This window comes from Aulonocara sp. 'chitande type north' Nkhata Bay, linkage group LG19, assembly GCF_057382095.1.
Source record: "Aulonocara sp. 'chitande type north' Nkhata Bay isolate Kocher_YH1m ecotype deep benthic linkage group LG19, A_spYH_male_GT1.1, whole genome shotgun sequence".
NCBI classification, from domain to species: Eukaryota; Metazoa; Chordata; class Actinopteri; order Cichliformes; family Cichlidae; genus Aulonocara; species Aulonocara sp. 'chitande type north' Nkhata Bay.
The window spans coordinates 23,317,332-23,342,935 of record NC_141362.1 but is presented as its reverse complement, the minus strand read 5'-3'; the positions used below and the strand labels follow the sequence as shown (position 1 = coordinate 23,342,935).

At 39.3% G+C, this 25,604-nt stretch overlaps 1 protein-coding gene across 9 annotated transcripts; it reads left to right on the top strand.

The window, feature by feature from the left end:
- The first annotated feature begins 525 nt into the window (after nucleotides 1–525).
- Nucleotides 526–25,039, top strand: LOC147307044 (uncharacterized). 9 transcript variants are annotated; one of them, XM_086274070.1, is made up of 7 exons: nucleotides 10,718–13,000; nucleotides 13,436–13,636; nucleotides 13,712–13,851; nucleotides 18,954–19,586; nucleotides 20,220–20,550; nucleotides 20,661–20,836; nucleotides 21,336–25,039. In XM_086274070.1, the coding sequence occupies exons 4-7, from the start codon at nucleotides 18,985–18,987 to the stop codon at nucleotides 21,556–21,558; spliced, it is 1,332 nt and encodes a 443-aa protein (XP_086130196.1). In that variant the 5' UTR covers nucleotides 10,718–13,000; nucleotides 13,436–13,636; nucleotides 13,712–13,851; nucleotides 18,954–18,984; the 3' UTR covers nucleotides 21,559–25,039. The 9 variants fall into 9 exon arrangements, with proteins under 9 accessions (XP_086130194.1, XP_086130202.1, XP_086130201.1 ...); XM_086274071.1 differs by lacking the exon at nucleotides 13,712–13,851; XM_086274072.1 differs by lacking the exon at nucleotides 10,718–13,000 and having other exon boundaries at nucleotides 13,033–13,636.
- The last annotated feature ends 565 nt before the right edge of the window (nucleotides 25,040–25,604 follow it).

Genomic DNA, 25,604 nt, shown 5'->3' with positions numbered 1-25,604 from the left:
TCCCTCCTGTGGTCCATTCCCTAATTGCTCCTTCTATGTATTTAAGCCCTGTGTTTCTGTATGTCATGGTTGCGATCTCCCCCCCCGTTGTAAATAGTTTGGCGCCTTGTGTTTGGTGATGTAAATAAATGTATCTTGCTTTAAATCTCGTCTTGGGATTATTTTTGTGGAAGCCCGTATTAGTTTTTTCTCGTGTGTTTTTGCCTTATTTTTAATTTTCCTGCGTTGCACCCCGGTTGCCTAGGCCGGGGTGTAACATATGGGGGCTCGTCCAATCGCTGAGGGGTCCGAGGACCGCTTCAGCCGTCCGCCGTCGCTGGAGGATCCGAGGGACCGCCCCAGCCTTCGTCGTCTGCTGGAGGGTCCGAGGGACTGCTCCAGCCTCCATCCGCCTTCGCTGGAGGGTCCGGGGAACCGCTCCAGCCTTCTGCAGCTGGTGGGCTGCGTGTCCGTGTTTGCAGCTGGTGGGCTGCGTGTCCGTGTTTGCGGCAGAAAACACCTGAGACACCGTGGGCTCTCTCCGGTTTCTAGAGCTTCCTGCCACAGTCCAAAGACATTAGCCTACCACAGCGATGCAGGCCTCGCCCTACGACAGCGGGTACAGGCTCCAGCACACCTGCAACCCTGATAAGGATAAGCGGAAGAAAATGGATGGATGGTACTGTTTACATTTCCTCTGCTATGTGTTAGTCACTTTGATAACAAATTAACCCAAGGGGGGGGTTTAGCCTTATGAAGGAGTATCAAAGCAACATTAAGAAAAAAAATGATCGACGATCTAGAGATTAAAGTCGTAATTCTATTCTGAGAAAAACGGTCGAAATGAGCATTCTGAGTTTGTGGAATCGTACCTCAGTCAGTTTTAGCAAAAAGTACAGGAAAGTCTTTCTCTTTCAGCCCATAAACACAGTGTGGTAATGGTGCAGAACGCTCTATCTGGCCAGAGAAAAACACACAAATGTGGAAGAGTGGGTTTGCACAAAAGGAAATAGCCTGTAACTGACAGATTTCGACTTTATTCTCAAAATGATCAGCAATATGTTTTCTTAATGTGCCCCTAATACTACGTCGCAGTTAGCTGTGTGTAGTTGGCATTGCGCGATAAAGCTTAGACCACGATCAGAAGCGAGTGCGTCAGTGCACAACGCAAAACAAACAAATAAAACAAAACAAAAAAAGCCCAGTTCTCCAAAACGTTTTGTGCGATTTTACGAATTCGTTTTTTCCTATTGACTCGTTTCTTCCCCCCGGATAATTCTGACGTATGACAATGACTTGGTCACGCCCGGATAGAGCAGGAGAGAAGAAGACTCCGAGTGCACTTGCAGACCTACGAATTCAAAGTTTAACTCTTTCTCGACTGGTGGGCACAACCGGGGGAACATACTGACCACAGTTCAGCCTCGAGTGAGTTACCTGCTGAATGGTGAATAGTGGCTTTAAGTTGATGTTTAAGTTAATACAAATATTCTAATTCGACCACTCCGAGTATTTATCTTCTACTCCGATTTCGATGTAACTTAAATAGCGTTTTCTTGTGCTTAAGGAATAAAGTATGTCAGTAAGAATTAAGCCATTTTTATGCTCAATGCCTGCCCCTGTCAGGTGGTGGTGCATGCTAAAAATGAGGGTGCAATTTGTGGTGTGTGCTGTCATTTTGAAAGCGATTTTTGCAACCTGGAGCATTGCGCAATGGCTGCCCCAGTTGGGTTGATGACATGAGTATGATTGCATCACTTATCACCATTTTAATCATATTCTAGTACAGAAGCCCTGAGCTATATAGCTATACAGAGGGAGAGTTTGCAGCAATCTTTTTTTAAAAAGTGACTTTCTGGAATAACTTTGCAAAAAAAAAAACTTGCCAAAGTCTTATCTTCTGGTTTTGACTTCTTCTCTTCCTATATCAGTGCTGCCATGATACTTTCTTGGGATAAAGGCGGATTTATACGGTGGCTGGGAAGTGCAAAGCGCAACAAATTAAAAAACGGCAACAAATTAAAAAACGGCAACAAATTAAAAAACGGCAACAAATTAAAAAACGGCAACAAATTAAAAATTCGCAACAAATTAAAAATTCGCAACAAATTAAAAATTCGCAACAAATTAAAAAACCGCAACAAATTAAAAATCCTTGACGGAAAGGGATTGTCTGAAATACCGGAAGTGGAGAGTGATGTCACGAGAGGGGGCGTGGCCAGAATTTTTGGTTGAGGCGCCATGTTTCTGGGCCGAACAAAGCGCTAGCGAAAGAGGAGCGAAAGTACACGGATAACACCAGTTATGGTTCGTACTTGCTGTGCGGTCGGTTGTAAAGTTAGATCGCACGACCGGCAAGGGAATAAGGTTGAAAATGGTTTATCTTTTCATTCTTTCCCCACCTGGAAGCAACATGAGGCAGCTCATGTATCGGATGTTACCAAAAGAAGGCGTCTAGTCTGGATAGCAGCTGTGAGACCAGCTGATATCCAGTTCGATTCCATCTCCAAATATCTGTTGGTGTGCTCCAGACATTTTCATTCCGGTAAGTTATAGATATGTTCATATCACTCTTTATCGGTCTTTTAAGTCTGACATCACTAGCCGTGTCTTGGCTCAAACTCCCAAGAGCACCTGCAGGTCCATAAATCACACGATCACTGTGGCATCACTGAGTGTTGAAAAACTATCTAAAGTCTTTCATCTGTAATAAAATGATCCGCGTTCTGCTCTACCATGTGTAACAATTGAGTTTATCATCCAGGCATCCATGAAGACGAAATTAGCAGGAAGTTAGCTCGCTAGATTCCATCTAAATACAATATAGCATGTCCTAACTGAGGGATTTTGGAAACAAAGTCAAACGTACAGCTCTGCTATCACTTCCAACATAAATGAAGACAGAAAACTAAACAGCAGTGACGTTTGTAGGGTACTGAAGTTTGGCTAGCTGGTGTAAAACGATGTGCTACGTGACCGTTAGCGGCACAGCTATGTTAGCATAATATAAACACTAACTTTTTCCACTTAATAAAAGTTATCGTGAGGATTCTCGGTGGTCAGGAACAACGGCGCTTCGTGTCCATCCCGTGTAGATGTTAGTGAAACTGTTGGGAAGACAACATGAACATTTTATTTATACTGTATAATCTGCAGATTCTGACAGAAATCTGCATATCCTTTGAAGCACCGCTCCTCTCTAAAATGGCAATAAGGATAATTATTAGGCCATATGTAAATAACAAAATAATTTAAAGCAAAGTCTGAAACAAATCTTTATACTTAAGGGGCATCAGTCAAACAATACTGTTTGGTCTGGGTCTAAACAGAGCGTGTTGTGTGTGACATCTGCTTTTGCATATGTGGGCCACTTTGAGGGTTCACAAAGGAGCGTGTTTGCTGTCACATTTTATTTGTAGTGTGAACAAGCAGACAAAAAAATCGGAATTGAGCATTAAGACCTGTAGTGTGAACGTAGCCATAGTGAGTAGAGTGCATTGATGTGACATTGTTCTGAAGGATTTAGTTATTCTCAGTGGTTAAAGAAATTGCAATTATTTATTCATATTTATTAGAAATAATCCTAATTACATATCTTGCTTCCGTGTTTGTGTCCTGTGTCACAAAAATACATTTTTTACTATAATACATTGATTAATGACCTGCAGAATCTCCTTATCATATTACGTGTCCATAATTGTCACCTAAAGTCAAACTTTATGCTTTCTCCATAAAGTGATTACATACTTTAGTTTCATTTTCTGAAGTCAGGTTTCTGAAAGAGAACAGGCAGATTTGGAATATAACATGCAGCGTTCTATAGATGGATACATAAAAAAATGGAAAATTACATGTATGTGCTAACTTTCTAAACACTTTGTTACATTTATGATAAATGGATTTGAAAGTAGATAAAACACATTTATGTTGGCCTTGGCTCATTAGTCTTTGTCTTTAAATTAACTTGTAACTTGTATGTTTCAGGTACTGCACTCTCAAAGACTGAATGAACCAGCATTGCAGCCATGGGTCATTGTGAGCATCACAGGGAAGGTTGAAGCCGCCCACTGCACCTGTATGGCCGGAGTCGTGGAGACCTGCAGCCATGTCGCTGTTCTTCTTTTTAAAGTAGAAGCAACAATGCGGATCTGTGGCACAAGGGCTGTTACAGATGAACCTGCATACTGGGTTTTGCTGGGTAATATGACCAAGATACAGCCAGAGGTTGGCCATAAGATAGACTTCTCCTCTTCAGCTGCCCAAAAACTGCTCTGGATCAAAACATAAACAGACCATCCGTATTGAAAGGTAAAAGGAGCCGTCCTCAAAACAGAAAAATCCCACCTGCTACTGTGGAGGAGTTGTCACTGCTATTGGATACTTTGCTGGAGCACAGTAAAGCTGTGGGTTGTGGGAATGACCCATAATGTTTTATATAAGGGTCTAGATTTATGCCTGAAGTGCACTGCCATGTAAATAATTTGCATTTACTGAATATGTACTGACTGAGTACCACTGTTCAAAAGTTCAATAAAGAAACAAACTAATTTTTGCCTCTTTTTTATTATAGAATATCACATCAGTTACAATGTAGAATCCATGTCATTTATAGTTTATAAAAGACAAAATGTTTACACAAAATCATGACAGCATTTACACGATATCACCCACTACTAACACTACTTAATTTACTATCAATTACTTCAATTTATCTTCTGAAAAATTACCGCTATTTATACAGCACAAGACTTAAGAATATTTAACAGGAGCAAGTTTCATTTTCCACTGGTTTTACTACCACACTGTTCATCAAAACGGCAGCAAACCTTCACCATCTTATCCAGAAGGGTCACCTCTTCACCCTCACATGGAAGAAGTATTGGCATGGTGGTATGTTTGAAGCAGGTCCCTTGTGTAGCGCTGGAACCCAGTCACGATGTTTCATCCATTTCATTGGCTGGTCTGCTGCAATAATGCCAAATAATTAGCAAGTCTATAAATAGCACGTAGTTCTGCAAAATCACTCATTAGGATGTTTTTTTTTTCTAATTTGCTATGACCTCAGAGTGCATCGAAAAGAAAACTAATAGGCTATCTGGTCTTTAAGTGGTGGTGTGACAAATCCTGCTTCCAGGCCTAAAGTAGTCTGCGTTTAATATGGATTTTGTGTTGTTAACATGTTTAATGTTTTGTATTGTCTTCTATTTAATCTCAAAAAACTCCTAAAAACAGTCAGTGATCACTGTTGGCTTCCCACTGCTTCTATCACCACTAATCATTTGAAAGCTCAGTTTTTAAAACCTTACGATGTAGCTACAGCCCAGCCCATGCAGCAGTATATGAATGACTAATCCTATTCATCCTTGTGGATGGATTATCTCAGTTGTTCTCCTGGCTGGAGTTTGGTCCGTTTACAGCATCCTGCGATGCGATTACATTTGTTTCTGACCACCGAGAATCCTCACGATAACTTTTATTAAGTGGAAAAAGTTAGTGTTTATATTATGCTAACATAGCTGTGCCGCTAACGGTCACGTAGCACATCGTTTTACACCAGCTAGCCAAACTTCAGTACCCTACAAACGTCACTGCTGTTTAGTTTTCTGTCTTCATTTATGTTGGAAGTGATAGCAGAGCTGTACGTTTGACTTTGTTTCCAAAATCCCTCAGTTAGGACATGCTATATTGTATTTAGATGGAATCTAGCGAGCTAACTTCCTGCTAATTTCGTCTTCATGGATGCCTGGATGATAAACTCAATTGTTACACATGGTAGAGCAGAACGCGGATCATTTTATTACAGATGAAAGACTTTAGATAGTTTTTCAACACTCAGTGATGCCACAGTGATCGTGTGATTTATGGACCTGCAGGTGCTCTTGGGAGTTTGAGCCAAGACACGGCTAGTGATGTCAGACTTAAAAGACCGATAAAGAGTGATATGAACATATCTATAGCTTACCGGAATGAAAATGTCTGGAGCACACCAACAGATATTTGGAGATGGAATCGAACTGGACATCAGCTGGTCTCACAGCTGCTATCCAAACTAGACGCCTTCTTTTGGTAACATCCGATACATGAGCTGCCTCATGTTGCTTCCAGGTGGGGAAAGAATGAAAAGATAAACCATTTTCAACCTTATTCTCTTGCCGGTCGTGCGATCTAACTTTACAACCAACCGCACAGCAAGTACGAACCATAGCTGGTGTTATCCGTGTACTTTCGCTCCTCTTTCGCTAGCGCTTTGTTCGGCCCAGAAACATGGCGCCTCAACCAAAAATTCTGGCCACGCCCCCTCTCGTGACATCACTCTCCACTTCCGGTATTTCAGACAATCCCTTTCCGTCAAGGATTTTTAATTTGTTGCGGTTTTTTAATTTGTTGTGGATTTTTAATTTGTTGCGGTTTTTTAATTTGTTGCGGTTTTTTAATTTGTTGTGGATTTTTAATTTGTTGTGGTTTTTTAATTTGTTGCGGATTTTTAATTTGTTGCGGTTTTTTAATTTGTTGTGGATTTTTAATTTGTTGTGGTTTTTTAATTTGTTGTGAATTTTTTATTTGTTGCCGTTTTTTAATTTGTTGCGGTTTTTTAATTTGTTGTGGATTTTTAATTTGTTGCCGTTTTTTAATTTGTTGTGCTTTGCACTTCCCAGCCACCGTAGATTTACGTTGACAAAGTGGTAAATTGCACCCTGTTGCAAAATATCCCAGATGAGCAAAGGGCTAAAGACTTGAAGGATCTAAATCTTGACAGAGAGAAACTGTGAATAGAGCTTTGGATTTAAAGTGGTGTTTTGAAACTGTTTCATTTAACCTAAAAAATAGATGTGCCAAAAAAACCTGTACTAGACATGGAATGTGATCAATATTTATTCTTTTTTTTGGGGGGGGTTGCACCAGTTCTGCTGCCTGACAAAATTAAAGAAAGAGCTTTGCAAAACAAAATTTGGATGGGATGAAGTAATACTAGAAAGCATGTTTAAAGTAAAATTTTATTTATATATCACCTTTCAAGATAAAATCACAAAGTGCTTTACAAAGGCAGAAAACGGACATTAAAATCTAAAACAAAACAAAATCAACCAAAATCAAGTTTAAACAGATACATTTTTAACTGCTTTTTAAAAGACATGACTGAGTCCACAGATCTCAAACTCAAAGGGAGCGAATTCCATAGTCTGGGAGCCACTGATACAAACGCTCTGTCACCTTTTGTTTTTAACCTTGTATGCTGGACAGCCAGCAACCCCTGGTCACAGGACCTCAGGGACCTGCTGGGGTGATAAGGAAGAAGAAGATCACATATGTAAGTTGGAGCTACACCGTGCAGGGCCCTATAAGTCATGGTTATGATCTTAAAATGGACACTGAACTTGACAGGGAGCCAATGCAGATGAATCAGCAGGGCAGTGGCATGGGAGTATTTGTGGTGCTTTATCAGAAGCCTAGCAGCAGCATTTTGAACACCCTGCAGTCGTTCCAGGGAGGCATTACTTAAGCAATTAACAAGGAATTACAGTAGTCTAAACGAGAGGAAACAAAAACATGAATAATCATTTCCAATTCGGAACGTGACACAAAGGGACTCAGCTTAGCGATATTTCTTAAATGGCAAAAACAAGAGCGAACCAAGGATTTAACGTGTGTGTCCAGCGTCAGAGCTGGATCAAATGTAACACCAAGGTTCCTAATGGAGGATTTAATATAAGAAGCAAGAGGGCCTAGATTTTTAACCATGAGGGGAACAAATTTCTCAGTAGCAAAGACAATGACTTCCGTTTTATCAGCATTTAGTTGAAGGTAATTACCAGCCATCCAATCTCTAACGGAAAGCAGGACTGCAAGATTTGGAGCTTAGAAACATCAGGTGGCTTAAAAGAGATATATAGCTGAATATCATCTGCATAACAATGATATGAAATATCAGAGAAAGAGCTAAGAAGTTGCAGAAGAGGGAGTAAATACAACAAAAACAATAACGGTCCCAAGACAGAGCCCTGAGGCACCCCATAGGCAAGAGAGCTGATGGAGGATCTGAACTTAGAGGTAGCCACAGAGAAAGATCGATTTATCCAGGGCGAGGGTTTTGTAACAGGGGCTAGTCTAGTTTTAAAAGGGCAAATATTATCGATAATAGAAAGACAATAATTATTAAAAAGATTTGTTAATAAATCAACATCATTTGAAGCAGGTAGAACCTAATTAAAAACGTCAGAAAAAGTAGCAGCAGTAGAAGAATCTAAGCTAAAAGCACGACTCTCAGGAGGAGGAGGCAAATAAAAAGACAAATTAAATATAATACAATGATGGTCCGAAATAAAAATATCCTCAGAACTAATACAGTCAATGGTTAAGCCAATAGTAAAAACAAGGTCCAGGGTGTGCGCTTTGGTGTGGATGGGGCCAGATACATGCTGTGTGAAGTGAAAAGAGTCCATGATGCTAAGAAAACCTCTGGCAAAGAGGTCAGAGTCATCATCAATGTGCATATTAAAATCGCCAATTATTAGCAATCTGGACAACTTCAAGATGGAAGATAAAAAGTTACTGAATTCCTTTAAAAATTGACCGTTAGGTCCATGTGGATGATAGACTACACCACAGTAACACGGATCTTTATTTCCAATTTTAACCAGCTGTAGTTCAAACGTTGACATTTTTTTCAACCATCAATGAGCGACAGTGAAACCAGTTTCGATACACCACAGCCAGTCCTCCGCCACGACCAGAGGTCCGCGGCCTACTGACAAAGGAGTAGGGGAGACCAGGGACAGTTGTAACGTGGGTCAGTTGTAACACTTCCAATTTCTCCAATCAGGGCTAAGTTTCAAATGATGTGATTCATCCTGTGCATGCCCAATTCAGTTCTGCTATCACATGTAAAAAATCAGCACATTTTGTCAAACACAGACAATTTACACGAAAAATAAAAAGTAATTTGTATGCCAAAAAGTAAGCTTTTCTACTTTATTTCAATTTCTAATAGCATTATCTGCTTTGCAGTTAAACTCATCAAACTTAAATTATGTTATTTGTATGCCTATGGGGATATATTCTGTGTAGGTCTTTAGTGCTAATGTTTTAGCCGTTGGCTGTAATGTTAGCTAGTTCATGGCTATAGGAGTCTGGGTCAGTTGTAACAGCAACAGTCTGGGTTAGTTGTAACAATAATGCAGATGTTACAACTTACCACACTATTACTTTAACTTATATTAAACAACTTGGGGCAACAACATCAGCAGAGAGAGGTTCACTGGTCGCTTTTGTATATGAGGTTAATGACATTGGCAACACAATTCCTCCACTGTTTGTGTTCCCACACATACATTATGCAGACCACTGTGTCAGAGATGGACCAGTAGGAAGTATTGGTAGTGGAAATCAGGATGGGTGCAAGAAACAGATTTCCTCATCTTTCTGAAGCACTTTGCAAACCACACCAAGGTAAGCCATGAAAAAAAGTAATGGAATTGCGATGCTGGTGCACAACTAAATTTTTTCAGCTTCATTGTTATGTTCAAAAGTTGGTGCAAGAGTTGTAGGTAGGTTATAATGCCCACTGAGCCAATGAGGCCAAACTCAAGGAAGACCAACCAAAATTAATGAAATATTCAGTTGCAGAAAATTCCATAATTTGTCTTTTTTGGGGGGTTGGAATATGTTCAAAAGCTAAATTTCTGCATTCTGTTACACACACACGTAGCTAAATAAATGGCTCTAAGTACATTCATGTGTTGAATAAAAAAGATTACATGTTAATGTTTTGTCAGTACCCTTATTTCATTGTGTTCCATTTCACCCCAGACTATGGGGTTAATTGTAACATTTCACTCTTTGTGTTTGAGACCATACCATCCAATGGGTAATTGTGCTGCAGAGACAATAGCTGCACTATTTAATAGCAGAGACATGTAAATACTTTGAACTGATAAGAAAATGAGCTGTAGGTAGCGCAAAATCCTGATATGAGGAAAGGAACAGAAAGGACCTACAGCCCACCAAAAAAAAAAAAAAATGCGAAAGGGGGAGTGACGGTTGTATAGAAGCACAGGGCTGACTCTGGGCGCAGGTCCAAGAATTTGGAAATGGGGAAAATCACACTGCCAAAGAGGAAATACAAGGAGAACAAACAAGGTAAGGAATGGTTTTGAGAACAGGCAACGACGAAAGTCGAGTAAAAAAAAAAAAAACAAAAACATGCGGATAGTATTTGAGGAGCAAGATTTAGGAAGCTCATAAACATTTACAGTATTACTACTATTTCATTTAGATTGCTACTTTCTTTAGATATTTATGTTCACTTTTTTCTTTTTAATTGGGTTCTTTTTCTTTCTAATAAAGGCGTATAGGGCCACGTGAGGAAAAACATTGTAACGTTGAAATTTGAAGTCGTAATTCTATTTCCAGAAAAACGGTTTTAGTACCAAGTAAGGAAATAATTTCTCTTTCAGCACACAAACGAACCACCTCTCCGATCTGATTTATTTTTGCGCGTTTTTCTGTTTGCAAACCGTTTTATTCGATTTTTTTTCCCCGAATGATTTCCGCTAGTATTCTGACGTATGACAATGACTTGGTCACTTCCAGACAGCAAAATCAAGTAGAAAAAGAGCAGCAGAGGAGAAGGCTCCGAGTGCACTTGCAGACGCACGGATTCAAACTCTATTTCTCGACTGGTGGGCACAAACGGGGAACATACTATGGCCACACTTCAGCCTCGAGTGAGTTACCTGCGGAATGGTAGTGGCTTTAAGCTGATGTTTGAATTAATACAAATATTCTAATTCGAACATCAGCTCAATGTTTATCTTCTATTCGGGGAGATTTATATAGCGTTTTCTTGTGTCCTAGCGTTTATACCATACACACATTTGTAACTTCATTGTATTTGCATTATAATTTCGCCGAGCTATTTTGCACCACAGAATACCGTTCTTATTTTATTGTATTTATTTTTTCTCGGGACATTATGTAGTTCACCTATGAATTGCAAGAAACATATTATGGCAGTAACATGAAGTCTGCATTCACTGCTGAAGTTCAGCAGTTTGTGAGACAATATGCTGACGGTACTTAGTTCAGTTTAAAAACTTTACCAGCCCTGGCCTCATAGTTTTTGCTTTTATTACACCATAATGGCCCCTCTGTCAATTCTTACTTATGTTTTTTATTGCTCCACCCTTCAACTTTCCTGCTCCTTTGGTGTCGCACCCGACTGCTGTACTTTTCCTCTCCTCTTGTTTCATCTCTCCTGGTTATAAGAAGAATGCCGTCATGTCTCGATCAAGCTTCATCGAAATGTATAATGTGTAATTTGATGTGATTATTAGGTATTTAAGACATGCACCAACTTAATTAATGTATAAAATTAGCATCTATTATTTAACTTCTTTATGGAATGTTTTGAAAAACAAAATGACATCAGTGGCACAGTGCACACATCATTTTCTATTGAATCATGGCCTTGTAAAAAATACGTCAGTGTTTTAAAGGTTGCTATAGTAATGCACACTATTTACACATGGTGCAAATCCACAAAAATGTGGCAAAGATCATGTTCACTAAGAAAACCTACTGAAGCTCACATCAGAAATTACTATGAGGTGTGATTTATTTCTTTTTATCCCCCTATGCTGAGCCATGTACTATTGTATACTGAAAAAATAAAATAGTAAATTAGTTTATGATATTGTAAGTTTAAAACTCTACAGTAATACACCAAAGGTTCAGTATAACTGGCCTTTTTTGGAAACTCACCAGGTTGGAAAAGAAAATGAAGAGACTCTATGCCATGTTTTCTTTCTCTTTTTTTTAATAACTTTCCAACTTTCCAAAACTATTGTTTATATTTCCCACAATATTTGTGTGACCAGCAGGATGTAGTCAAAGGATTGCTCATATGCAGGTTTTCACTATGATGCTTGCTCTGCAAAACTATGTAAACTGTTCAGGTTTCAGGCTCATAAAAGGGGGTAAAAACACAGCAACACTTTAAAAGGTATAAAATGGTCATAGAGCAATGCAGGCTGGAAGGAAAAGATAAAGAAATGAGGAGTGGCTCACAGTACAGTATATCTTTAATGGGAACTCTGCTCTTGTTAGGTTTATGTATTACATCTGTGGATGTCCTGCTATGACAGTTCAAAATTTCTGCCATGATAAAGGTTTATACCATTATATATAACTTTTACCTGTGCTGAGCATGGAAAGGTATCCCATTCACCTCTACTCTGGTCATCTTGGTCTCCAGAAGGCTGATAATTTCTTGATCCTCTAGGGATCTAGTTACCTGGTTCTCACGGCGGTAAGTTGCCATAACTTTTCCACATTTCTCTTAAGATCTAACGCCACAGGGCTAATGAAGAGGAAACATTGTTGAAATGCATGATGAGTTTGCATAAGCTGAGTTGGCCTTTGTGACACCTGAGTGTCCTAATATGGTTGTCATTGTGCAGAAAGAGCTAGATCAGCTTTAGTTCCATTGCTTGTATGTGTGCTGATTAAAATACTAATGTACCTTGTGCAGACAGAATTCAGCCACGACGTTAAAATTTTCCATTATAGCTTTAGAAACCATTAAATGTTCCATTAAAGTGCAAGATTTCACACCTTTTAAATGATCATTTGAGATATGACCTATTGCAAGTTCCTGTTTTTATAGTTTAGCAAAACGCTCACTTCTGCTGTTTCAGCATGATACACATTAGTTTATGAAAAGTCACACTCTGTATGAGGGCGACTGGAGAGATCGATATCATGCTTAAAATTGTCACGTGGTTAACTAAATTATGTGTAACTTCTGTTGTCAATAAAACAGTTGCTTGGACAGGCGAGTGCAAGCACTGCCCTCCTTGAAACCCTTGCGAGTGAAACGTGCACTGGTGTCTGTGTGGTTGCTTACAGTAACAGTTTCTGCTTACCAGCAGGATTGACTTGAACCCAACAACACCCATCCTAGGCGAGTCTTAGTGGCAGCTAGACCCCCGGGGTTCCAGGACAAACTGGTGCTGTAGATAAGGTCAGTGTGATCAGCAACAATGAGCACTAATGGATGTTCAAATGATTACAATGGAAGATCTTTGAGGTACTTATGTTTTGTCAGAATGAATGCAGGAAAGGTCAGTCGGGTCAAGGCATTTAGCAGTGAGTGCTGCACTAATATCAAAGGTCATTTGAGGAGGCTGCAGGTGACCAATAATGATATAGGAGAGCCACTGATGGTTTGTAGACCTTGGCGGTTTTCGTCAAGTTCTTATCTGTGCCTTAGATACTAAGTGGCATGGCAGGGTTAGATAGGAGAATGGTATGCTACAACTCATCATCAAGTGCTGCATAAATTTTGAGTCTGACTTGTCTGTAATCTGTATAGGATTTCTGTTGCTGAGCTCAGCAGGCTGGAATAATCCCAAAAGTGGTGCATTGACTGAAGTAGTGATCATCTTTGTTTTAATAGGGACGAAGGACCTTAAATGATTCTGTATTGGGATAAGGAAGGATTTGCGCTGACAAAGTGGTAAATCCCACCCTGCCGCAAAATATCCCACATCATAACAGTCCCTATATTGAAGGACCAAAGGTTTTGCAGAAGCCGGAAAGTGATTCCCCTCCAGTCTAATGGAAAGCTCCATAGAACCAGTTGACCCTGAAGTCAAAAGTGAGTCCACAGTAAATTTTACTAAAGTAAAAGACTTGCCAGATGCTACATGTTGATTGATGACATACTTTTCAGGCTCCCGTTGAGTCTGAGAGGAGGCTGTTGCTTAGTTCCTTAAACTGAAAACAATCCTTCGTGAAGTAGGATGTAAGAGAAGAAGGCTGGAACCCTACTTAAATAATCAACTCTGTATAAATCCTACAAAAGAAAAGGAGGTAAAGAAAACTTGTATGTGTGACCTTTCTTGGCTCTTGACAGAGGCGGTTGCTTATTTTCCTTTCCCCTCTCCCTCCCTTGTCTTTCCTGCTTGGCTTCTCATGTCTTTTGGATTGTTTTTTTTTGTTTGTTTGTTTGGTTTTTTTATGATTTTATGGCTTGCCGACGTGATAGATGATGGCAGGGCTGTGAGTACTCAGACTGGTGGCATTTCATATGGTCAGAAAGATTTTGAGATCAGTTCTTCAGCAACAACAGTTCAACAACAATGGATTAAATACAGTTCTGTGTGAAGTTGAAGCAATTGTAATTGATCAACCCATAACAAAGCTGCCTGATGATCCAAAAGACCTAGAGTCATTTACTCCAAATCACATCCTCCTGATACGTGAATACCTGCCTTTGTTACACAAGAGACAAAAAGACAACCAAAAGAGGAAAAATCTAAAACCAGGGTATATAGTTATTTTAATGGGTTCTTCTGTCCCCCGAGATTCTTGGCCCCTTAGACGTGTTCGTGAAACCATTCATGATAAAAATGGACTTTAAAGACAAAGACCAACATTCTTGAAATCCCTGTAACTAAACTTTGTCTTTTACATTAGACTGTAGTTTAAAAGTGTATTTAAGTGCTTTTATTTTATTTTATTTTTTGTGTGTGTGTCTAAAATGGAAGTACTTTATTTTTAATTTGGCTCCTTATTTGCTTTATAATTAGAATTGTCATGTCTGACAGCCATTGCACTTAGGGCCTGGTGTGTAGGAGCCATTTTTGTGTTTTGCTTATTACCTTATGTGTGCCTCTAGGTGTCACTTTTTGTATTTGTAAATGATTGTATGGAAGGTAGAACATTTAATTAGGGTCAGGTGTTGCTGGTTGGAAGGACCAAACAGTTTGTGACTGCGGTGATTTATGTTGGATCTTACGATCAATTGTGAAATATCAAATGCAATCAACGGTGATTGCTTAGACTGCTTAAACTGACAAGGTAAATACAGCTGGAGTTATTGACTGGACTTTCTTGTCAAGTTCACCAGTCATACACCTCAGTGGCTTCAAGCGTAGGCTTAGCTTGTACACCTGTTATATGGTTGACTGTATATATATTTGACTATCACATTAAGGGGTTTTGGGGTGAAAAAGTTAATGTTCATCCTCAATCTTCGTTCTGCAAATTTGTTTGTATTATCTTAACCATAGCTCTGTAGCTAGCCATTCTATGCCAGCTAGCCCAACTTCATAAACCATACAAACACTGGTGCTGTTTAATTTAGTGTTTTTAGAAATCCGTCAGTCAGAAGGATGATCTGATATCGTAGTGTTGGTGTTGTTCCCAGATCATCATGAAAATGTTGTTCCAGGTTATTCTTTTGCGCGCCAAGCCATTCATGTATTTATGAAATTCCAATGTTGCAAGGACAATATCAGTTCTGCTTACCATTTATTAAAGGGTCAGGGTCAGGGTCCGTTGATCGGTGGACAGAGGCGGTTTCTCGCAGCTTAAGTACAGTTTTTTGTTTTACGGCGGTTTTTCTCGAAGTCGCAAAAGTATGACGTCACAACATTGATTGGTCACTTGCAATGTTGATCCTGGAACAACATTTAGTATGATGATCTGGAAACAACACCAACACGATGATATCAGATCGTGCCAGTCGGATCATGGAATTTCATCTTTAGATGGAAACTGGCAAACTAACTTCCTGCTAACTTCAAACTCTCTTTCATGCATGCCTGGATGTTAATGTTACTGTAACAGCTGGGAGGCAGCCACACTGATCATTTTATTGAAGATGAAATCATTTGGGCCACTTTTAACTCAGTGATACCACAGTGTTTGTTTTGGCTATGGAAATCAAAGAAGAGTGGACCCAGGAATGGATAATGATGTTGTTTTTATGCTTGCTGTGCAACCTGTGTCATGGGTGTCGCTCGCTGATTTTGATATCACATCATGAGGCATTCGTCACAATATTTGCGGCCGATTGTGTGGCTCTCGATTTCTCGTAACGTGGCGGGTTGTGTCACAGCTGGGTTGAAGACACAAATGTTTGAGTGTGTTCGTTTTTAATGATATTCCAGTACAGAAACTCGGATACAGTTATACAGAGGACAATGTTGCAGCTGTTTAAAAATTGGAGACTTTGTTAAAAACACTTTGGAAAAACTATTTGCTTCTGGTTTTGATTTCTTCTCTTCCTACATCGGTACATTTGTGCCCAGCACCTATCATTCAGGAGAATACTGCAGCAGGTTACCACACCTTAATAGTGGCATTAATATAAGTGACTGCATGATGATGTTGTGGCAGTAAGCAGAGTGATCAATGCGGAGGGTATGCTGGTGCCCGTAAGAGGCAAATTAAAAAAAAAAAAAAAGGTTAAAATATAATACATCACAAGCCCACGTGGGGGTTTTGAAAGAAATTTAACACTGCCAGCTTTGCACAGATCCACAGATGTAAGCTACATTCATGTCTGTGTTTTTCCTCCATATTCCCGTGGGCATTTTTTTTTCTAAATAAATTTAACAGCTCGTTACCTCTCTACTAGAAAATGTACACTACCAGTCAAAAGTTTGGACAAACCTTCTCATTAATGTTTTTACTTTATTTTTACTATTTTCGACATGAAAAGTATAAAGCAAGATTTATGGAATTATGCAGCATAGGAAAAATTGATAACTTTAAATATCTCTTATACAGTCCCGTTCAAAAGATTAAAACATCTTGAAAAATGGCAAAAAACAATCGTATTTTGCATGATTGGATCTTAACAAGGTTCCAAGTAGAGCTTCAACATGCAATGAGAAGAAATGGGAGTGAGACAAAACATTTTTTGATGCAATTAAAACAATTAAACTGAAACAGGCGGTTTTACAGCTGATCAAAAGTTTAGGATCACACCTCCAAAAAAGCCCCCCCTCCTAAACTGAAGTCAAAGTTCCAAACATGAAGTCAGTAATGAGTAGTTCCACGATTATTTTTGATCACTTCAAAAATTTGTTGCTGCATGCTTGATTGCAAGCCTTTCCTTGAGGCAACTGAAAACATTTCTCCAAGTGGTGAAGATGCCTTGAACTTTTGTCCATTTTTGTAAACTTCCCTTGTCATCCATCCCCAAGGTTCTCAATTGGATTTAGATCAGGGGAACACGCGGGATAGTTCAGAAGAGTGATGTTATTCTCCTGGAAGTAGTCCCTTGTTCTGCGGGCATTGTGTACTGTAGCGTTGTCCTGTTGAAAAACCCAGTTGTTACCACAAAGACGAGGGCCCTCAGTAATAACGGATCCTCTCGTCAACATCTGGACATAGCCAGCGGCCGTTTGACGTCTCTGCAACTCCCGAAGCTCCATTAGGGAGTTGCCTTGCAACTCTGCATTTCTGTCCATTTGATTTCCAACTACACACAAGAACAGTTAATGTGATTAAATGAACAGATGAGACAGTTGTTGATGACAAACAATAGTATAAAATGATTAGGAGAGGCTAAATCAGTGCACTAATATACTCAGTTTAGGTGTGCTTGATCCCCCGTCTGAGCTCATCTCATATGTTCTCCAAAGGTTGTTGGTTTTCCATTATTCCCATCAGCAATTCATCCAACTGCTCCATGTCCTTATTTGCAGGTCTTCCGCCAGTCTTAAACCACTCTTTTCTGGCTTCTGCAACAGTCTTTTTAACTTTTTTTAAATATATATTTTTAAGATAAGATAATGCTTTATTGTCAGAGTCATACCTAGTACAATAGTACAAACGAAATTGGAAATTGTCCCACATCAGCACTATGCACACCTGAACACAACACAGTAACTTAAAGTGGTTTTTTTTTAAAAGTGCAAAAAAGGTATGAGCAAAAGAAAAATGAATGACTTAATAAATATATAAATGAATGGGTGAATGTTCATTGCACGTGATGGCCAATCAGGTCAGCTGTTAGCATTGCTTAGGGCTATTGCCCTGTTGTAAAAGCTGTCCTTGAGTCTGTTTATCCACATACCAGTACCCTGAATCTCCTGCCAGACAGCAGCAGCTTAAACACCCGGTGCCCTGGGTGTGTGCAATCCTGTAGGATGCTGCCTGCCCTCGTGAGACAGTGAGTGCTGGATAGGTCCTTCAAGGAGGGAAGAGGATGTCCAATGACTTCTTTTTTTTTTTTGGCCCATATTAATCACCCTCTGTCGTGCCATGGTGCAGCTGGACAACCATACACACCACTAGTCGTAGGTGTATTAACTGTTATTAAACATTTCTTAATTGCATGGATCAAACAAAGGAAAAAAGCATGGACATACTTTTTCTTTTTAATGTACTGCTCACAGCATGTATTAGTTGTAATGTTGTGGTTCTTTCTTTTTGTTTCTATTTGCACATTTTTAAGCAAATACCATCACAAGAGCTCATTCATTTCAGTTTAAAAAAATTTTTTCTAATGCCAAATCACAACTAAAGTCACCTCAAGGCACTCGAGTTTTGGAAAAAATTTGACTTTTCTGCCAAACATTTCTAGACAGCCACCTTTGCATTGAGACGATTTTTGTTGAGGCTTCACTGAACAGTAGATCGATCAACTGGAGGATTAGATGCATCTCAGCTCCTGTGCCAGGTCTTTGCTGGATTTTTTGTTTGTTTATTTGTTTGCCTTTTAATAGATACTGTTCATCTGCTGTAGATAGTTTTTTTTTTTTTTAGGCCTGCCACTTCTTCTTTTGCCCTCCATTTGTCCAGTTTCCTCATATTGTTAAGGATACACTGCACAGCATGCTGAGATATGACAAGGTTTTGGTTAATATTTCTTCAGGAATGACCTTGTTGGTGTAGATTCAGCTGAATCAGGCTGCATGTAACAAGGTGCTTTAACATAAAATTTATGATTGGTTGTTTGCTAAGTTGTCTGTGTAGACACAACACTGGCTCATTCTTGATTTAAGTGCCTTTTCATGTTTGAATGATTGACAGGTCAGTGTTAAGGGATTTAATAAACAACCCAAGAAAATATCCCACTGAAAATGTTTAGGGTTTCCTTTTTGAAAGCCTGGTGAAGTATTGCTCATGAACAAAACTAGTTTTGAAACTAACCACAATTCTGTGTTCTGGTACAGGTTGGGAACTGGTTTCATCTCCACTGCCTGGATGGAGCTGTTAAAGCATTTTAAAAAGAAGTTGGTTCTCGTCTTCATCACTGCACTCTTCCTCTTTTTGGTCTTCACTGTGAAAACGCCCAGCACATACAACTCAATCCCAAAACCATCTGGGCCGCCAAGTGCTTGCTCCATGAGGATATCCGAGCAGACCATCACGCCGCTTAACAATACCAAGCACTTACTGGTGTCAGCCTACATGGACCAAAGAGTGAAGGATTTTGATATACGCATCATTGGCATATTTAGGAGAGACTCCATCCAACCCCTTCACTGCTTTTTCTGCTGTACTGGTTATTTGAGTAAAACCACTCCAGCAACAATTTTACAGCATCCAGATAACTTTGGTTTTCCCTTTGTCACTACGGATGTCATGTGTCAGATTCCTCAGAATTGCAATGCGACACATGTCACTCTCTTGACTACACCAGACAAAGAGAGTCCATCTACTGATCAATGGCTCCCAATAAGAAACAAAGACACAGTTGGACAGAAGGAAGAAAACATGCAGTTTGACTTCACAGTCTGCATCTCTAACCTCTTTGGTGACTACAACAATGTGCTTCAGTTTGCACAGACTCTGGAGATGTACAAGTGAGTACTGCAACACCACCACAAGCTACAAAGTCAAAAATGTGCAACAGCAGCTGGTCCTGACACAGAATGAAACCTAACAAGCTCTGCAAAGGCTCCTCTTCAATGCAGTGTCTGGATTGTATCACATTGCACAGTTGTGTCTGTTACTCCTGTTGCTGCCAGAGTTTTTTTTGTTTTTGTTTTTTTTTAAAAGTGTAGTTGGACAGTGTCTTACCACTCAGACGTCTATCACTTGGTGTTAAACATTTACAGTAGCACTGTTTAAATTTCTGCAGGAGCTGTACGTCTTTTCAGACACTGTAGGAAAATGGATTTTTAGCCCTGTAAACTGTGGATTTCCAGCTGTTCAGAACCAGTTAGGAATAGACAGTGTCCCTCCTACTTGAGAAACACCACAGACTACTCTTAATGATTATAATATTATTTTTTGTCTGTGTATTTTATCAGTCACATAGCTGCAAGCTATTGTGACAGGTACAGGCTAATACAGTATAAATAGTATAACACAGTATAAATATTATACTAAGGATAGAAAAATGACCAACTGTTTGCTATATAAACCACAATTGTTTTTAGTAATCTGTTTTGTTTGCTGACAACGATGAACTAATTTGCCTTATTTTGTCCCAGGTTGCTGGGTGTGAACAGAGTGGTGATCTATAACACCAGCTGTGGTCCAGAGCTCAATCGCCTGTTGCAGAGTTACAGCAACGAGGGCTTTGTGGAAATGGTTCCTTGGCCCATTGACAAGCATCTGAATCCATCTCGTGGCTGGCTTCACTCAGAGCATGGAGGGGATTTGCATTACTTTGGCCAGCTGACCACACTTAATGAGTGCATTTACAGATCAATGGAGCGTTCTCGCTACGTCCTGTTGAATGACATTGATGAGATTATAATGCCATACCAGCACGATGACCTGATGTCTTTGATGAACACGCTCCGAAATCAGCATCCAAATGTAGGCTGTTCTTGTAATAAGTTTGAAAAAAATAACACAATTACATTTCATCAAAAATTCAGTATCCCATACAATAAGTTGTATTTGACTTGTTTTTATCTGATTTGAAGGCAGGGGTGTTCCTTATTGAGAATCATATTTTCCCAAAGAAACACTTTGAGCCAAGCGGACGGTTTCACCTGCCTCAGTGGAACGGGGTGCCAGGAATTAATATTCTGGAGCACATCTACAGGGAGGACCCCGCCAGAAACATATACCATCCACACAAGATGATAGTTCGGCCAAGGTAAGCTGAATTTGTCAGATGGAAGATTTACTCTATTTAGGATACAGTTCTTCGGTTTACTCAATAATACATATACTGTATGACTGCTATTAAAAAAAAATAACTACAACTAAATAAAACAGTACCTTAGTTATTGAACTTCTCCAAAACCATGATAAACATACAAGAAACATCAAATGACCGTTTGCTACAATAAGTCTCAAGTACAAAACATATTTAAGAACGTCTGAATAACTTGAGGGTTATTTTTCTCCAATCTTTCCTTAACAATCTCTTAAGTTGAAGTTATTCTGTGAAACTTTCCATATGGAATGTTCTCTGAAAGTTATTGCCAAAAAACCCAGAACAACCTTGAGGGAGCATTCACTATCCCCCAAGGCTGATTTGTGAAACTTTCAGAGAACCTTCAGGGCTCTTCTAAAGAACAGGATCTTCAGTAATCAATGCATTTTAAAACCTTAACTCCAAGCAGTTAACTGTCTTGTGTTTTGTGTCACAGAATGGTGGAGTGGACTTCAGTCCATGAAGTGATCAAGAATTTTGGAGAACGCTACAAGGTTCCACTCGATGTTTGTCGGATCATTCATGTCCGTGTGGCTCTACAGGGATCATTAACCCTGGAGCAGCTTAATGTGGATAAACGACTGTGGGACTTTCAGGAAAAACTCATTCCCAACGTGGACAAAGTGTTGAAGAGGGTGGGGATGCTGAACTTGACATAGAACTAATGGATAAGATGTACAGGCACTACGATGGACACTTTTTAAACACAGTGAATCAGATCGTGAATGTGCATCTTTGAATCAGGGGCATTTGTGAATTCATTGTGTCATTGTTTTCTGAAAACATATTTTGCACCTGGTGCCAGTAAAATCCCTACATTTCAGTGAATACTTCTTAATTGCCATCATTGAATAATTACAAGCTTTTTGAAGGACACATTGGTTCTAATACTGTGTGATATGAGTGTGACCATTTAAATAGTCCTTAATATAAAACTGTTGACTTGAAGAACTGCAAATATTTTAACTGCCCTGCCTGAAGAGAGAAAAAACATTTACTAAATCCACAATATAACATACCATAGAATTTCTCCAGTGGTCAGCTTCGAAGAACAAGAGATGGCGAAAGTGGGGGGGGGGTTTCACCTGGGGTGGCTGTAGCTCAAGAGGTAGAGCAGGTCACCTACTAATGGTAAGGTTAGTGGTTTGATCCCGATCGAATCACCGTAATATGTGATATATTATATGGCATGGCACTAACCCCAAGTGTGTCTGTGACGCATACACTGGATTATGAATGTTAGATAGAAAGAGCTTTGGGGAAAAAGGTACTTTTGTTTATGAGGGAAGCTGTGTAAAGAGCTTTGAGTGCTCAGAGTAGTAGCAGCTGCATAAGAACCACTGAATCTACCTTGTTTTTCGATCAGATTTGGACTTTTCAAAATAAAGCTTAAAGACTTTTCTGGGAATAAAGGCAACATCTCAATATAAAGAGACGAGGCCCTGCCTCTCAAGGCCTTGTATATTGTGAAGTTTGAAGATGATCCACAAAAAATGTGGGTAATATAAAGTTCTTAATCATTATTAACATTTGGTGTGACCTTGAGCCAATTTTCACCAAAATGAATGTCTCGCGCTGTTATTGGTATTTACCATCACATACAACTTGAAAATGATATCTTAGACTTGTATTAGCATTCCAAGCTTTACATTGACTACATATTTTACATTTAATAACTATCTGAGAACTTGGAGTAGCCAACAGCAGATGATCCTTTAAGTAAATTGGCATCCCACCAAACTGAACTGCTGACATGATGATGGCACTAGTTAGAGGATCACCAAAGCATATGTCCAGCTTTGAGGTTTTTGGTAACTCGTGATCTTCTGTGATTTCACATACATCAGTATGGATCACATAGCATATGATGACCGTTTTGGCCACCTGGTATTCTCTGGGAATCCAACCTTCTTGTCGTTGTGTGTATTATTTAAATATTTTTGTCATTTTTTTCCCAGCCACCATGAATCACGAAGGTCCAGGGAATTTCTTGACTCTTACAGCTGGGTATGTTTTAAGTCAAACTGCTGTGCTAATACTGTACTTTTCTCTGAGGAAATTCTTGATATTTTTATTATTAAGTTTGACTTTTCAACAGGTATGTTTTTTTGTGTCTTTGGGGGGAGCAGGTTTAAGTTATAATGGCAATAATTGTTACTGTCTGCAGCTTGGATGATGCCTACAGTTTAAAGGTCATGATCCGAATGTTGCCTGTTAAATGTAAAAGTTCGATTATATTATGATATTATAGATGTTTTTGTTTCACTTCCTCAGGTATACCTTCCTAGCATGAGATTGGACCCATTGCCTTCAGATTTACCTTAATTGTTTTGAGGCATTAATTACGGTTAAACTGGATCCATGTGGTTATTTGGTGTTGGGTTGAGAGGATTTGCAGTTTGTGAAGTGTGTTATCCTGTTGAAAGCAACCATCAGACGGTGATTTTGATCATAAAGGGATAGACATGGTGAGCAACAATGATCAGGGTGGTGTTTAAAACAGTTTGCAGTTTGTAGAAAGTGGTTCCAAGAGTGCCAAGAAAGTGTTACTCACACCATTACACCACCACTAGCAGCAGTGTTGGAGAGTAACTAAATGCAGCGTTATGTATTTAACCTCCTAGGACCCGGCGCCCACATATTTGGACATCACATTTTGGGTTGTCTAGACCAAAATACAAAATTTTTCTCTACAAGGGCCAGATAAACACTTACATGGATATTATGCTGCCACTGTTCTATCAAAATCAGTAAAAATAGCAAAAAATATTAAAAATGCATGCCATGAAAGAGCTCAAGTCTTAGGACGTTAAAATACAAAATATGAGTAACTGTATTCCGTTACAGTCACAGTTTAAATGGATGATATTCAGAATAAAGTTACTTTGTTTAAATAAGTGGAATATAGGGCAGTCATTTTGTGTTTCATAGGCTATCCCCTCTTTATCCCTTCGCCAGTTTTGGTGATTAATTGCAGTTGGTATTAAATCTAGTTCTTTATGATTCTTTTACTGAATACAGAGAACACGACTCAGTCTTCAAAGTGTTTATAATTATTTATTCAATCAAATTCCGGAAGAGAGAGAGACGTGCACAGCCCAAAGCCATTTTGCAGATCTCTAGCATTAGAAGCCAAAAAATGTGTATCATACAGGTGTTATTTTGGTCCTTTACACGTCACACATAGTTGCGATAAAAACAACTCCTTCCTTGTTATTTAGTTCCGCTTTTTCTGTCTGGTTTCCTGCATTTTATTAATATGCCTCTGTTGCTAAGTCGACCTGTCACCCTCTGACCTAGTTCTCTCTCACAGCTGGCCTTGCTTTATACAGGCCTTTATTATTAAAATACATAAAACAATACAACCAGAAAAAAATCACTAAGAATATATATTTGTTCCGTAACATTGGGCACAGGTTTAGCTCGAATGGATGAGCGTGCACTTATATGGCCCATGGCCGAGAGTGGCCGACCAGGGTTTTCAGTATAACCTGTGGGATCCTTTTTTTTTTTTTTTTTTTTTTTTTTTTTTTTTTTTTTTACCCTGGGATGAATACATTTTCTCTGATTCTGAAACCCAAACAAAACGCGCAATGAGAGGCTCTAATGTTGATGCTGTCAGTTACACACTGGACCTGGCACCAGCAGAAGGGAACCAGCAGTGCATGAGCAGGAATGCGTTTTTTTACTTGGAAATTCCAACACCACTTCAGAAGAAGAATAAGATGGGCAAAACTTCAGTACCTTCGATGTGCTATTGCTGTAGTTTTTAAAATATTGATCTGTACCACACTGTTGAGATGTCCGTTTATGGTAAAATGTCATGCAAATACAAGTACATTAGATAATGCAGTTGAAGAAAATCAAATAAAGGGCCAAATTATAATTAAATTAATAACAAAAACTATCCCGGGCATTGGATACAGTTTATTTATAGTAGCATGCCAGTGAACATTCAGTTGATGGAATGAAAACAACAACAAAATACATAGTTTTTTCATCTGCAAATGTGACAAATGTGCTACAGCACAAAATACTCACATTCAGACCACTTTGTTCGAATGCTACTCTGCAAAATCAGTTTTGTTTTAAAAAATAAAATAAAATAGAAAAAGTGCAAATCAAGCACATCTGCTTGTGGTTTTGGTCGTTGGGGTCTTAGAGTGTAACATTTATTCTGTGGTCTTGGAGAGCTGGATCATGGTTGTCCAACTCTAGATGCTGGTTTGTTAACTTGGTTCAGACACAGCCAGGTGGAAACCTTTTGAGAGCCATTGGTTTCTGGTCCAGTAAGGCACAGTCCATCTTGTAGACCAGGTATTCAAGTCAAGGATGTACCTGAAAAGTGGAATATGCCATCTCCTTAACTTGTAACTTATAACTTGTCTTATACGGGTGTAATAGCACATCAGAAAGTTTAATTCCTCCCATATGCTAATTATATACAGGGATGAGTGATGGGCATGGAATGGTGATCTTTGCATTGGACTCTTTGCTCCACCGTTTGACCGATGAAAGAAGCATGAACAGACAGGCATTGTTTAGGAGGTTGACACATTTCTTGTCTAACCATTTCATTGCAATCAGACCTTCATCAGACCTGTAATAACAGGCTCCATGGCCCTTCTTCATCAGGTCTTTGTCTGCCATCAGGGGAGCTCCACCGGTGCAGTTTGATCATACAGTACCAATGCACCTGACACCC

What these genes read in the sequence shown, in the direction of transcription:
- LOC147307044 (XM_086274068.1), top strand. Translation starts at nt 573, where the DNA reads ATGCAGGCCTCGCCCTACGACAGCGGGTACAGGCTCCAGCACACCTGC. An exon ending in CAGACTCTGGAGATGTACAA is followed by an intron (nt 19,587 to 20,219) that starts GTGAGTACTGCA and finishes ATTTTGTCCCAG; the next exon opens with GTTGCTGGGTGTGAACAGAG. An exon ending in AAGATGATAGTTCGGCCAAG is followed by an intron (nt 20,837 to 21,335) that starts GTAAGCTGAATT and finishes TTTGTGTCACAG; the next exon opens with AATGGTGGAGTGGACTTCAG.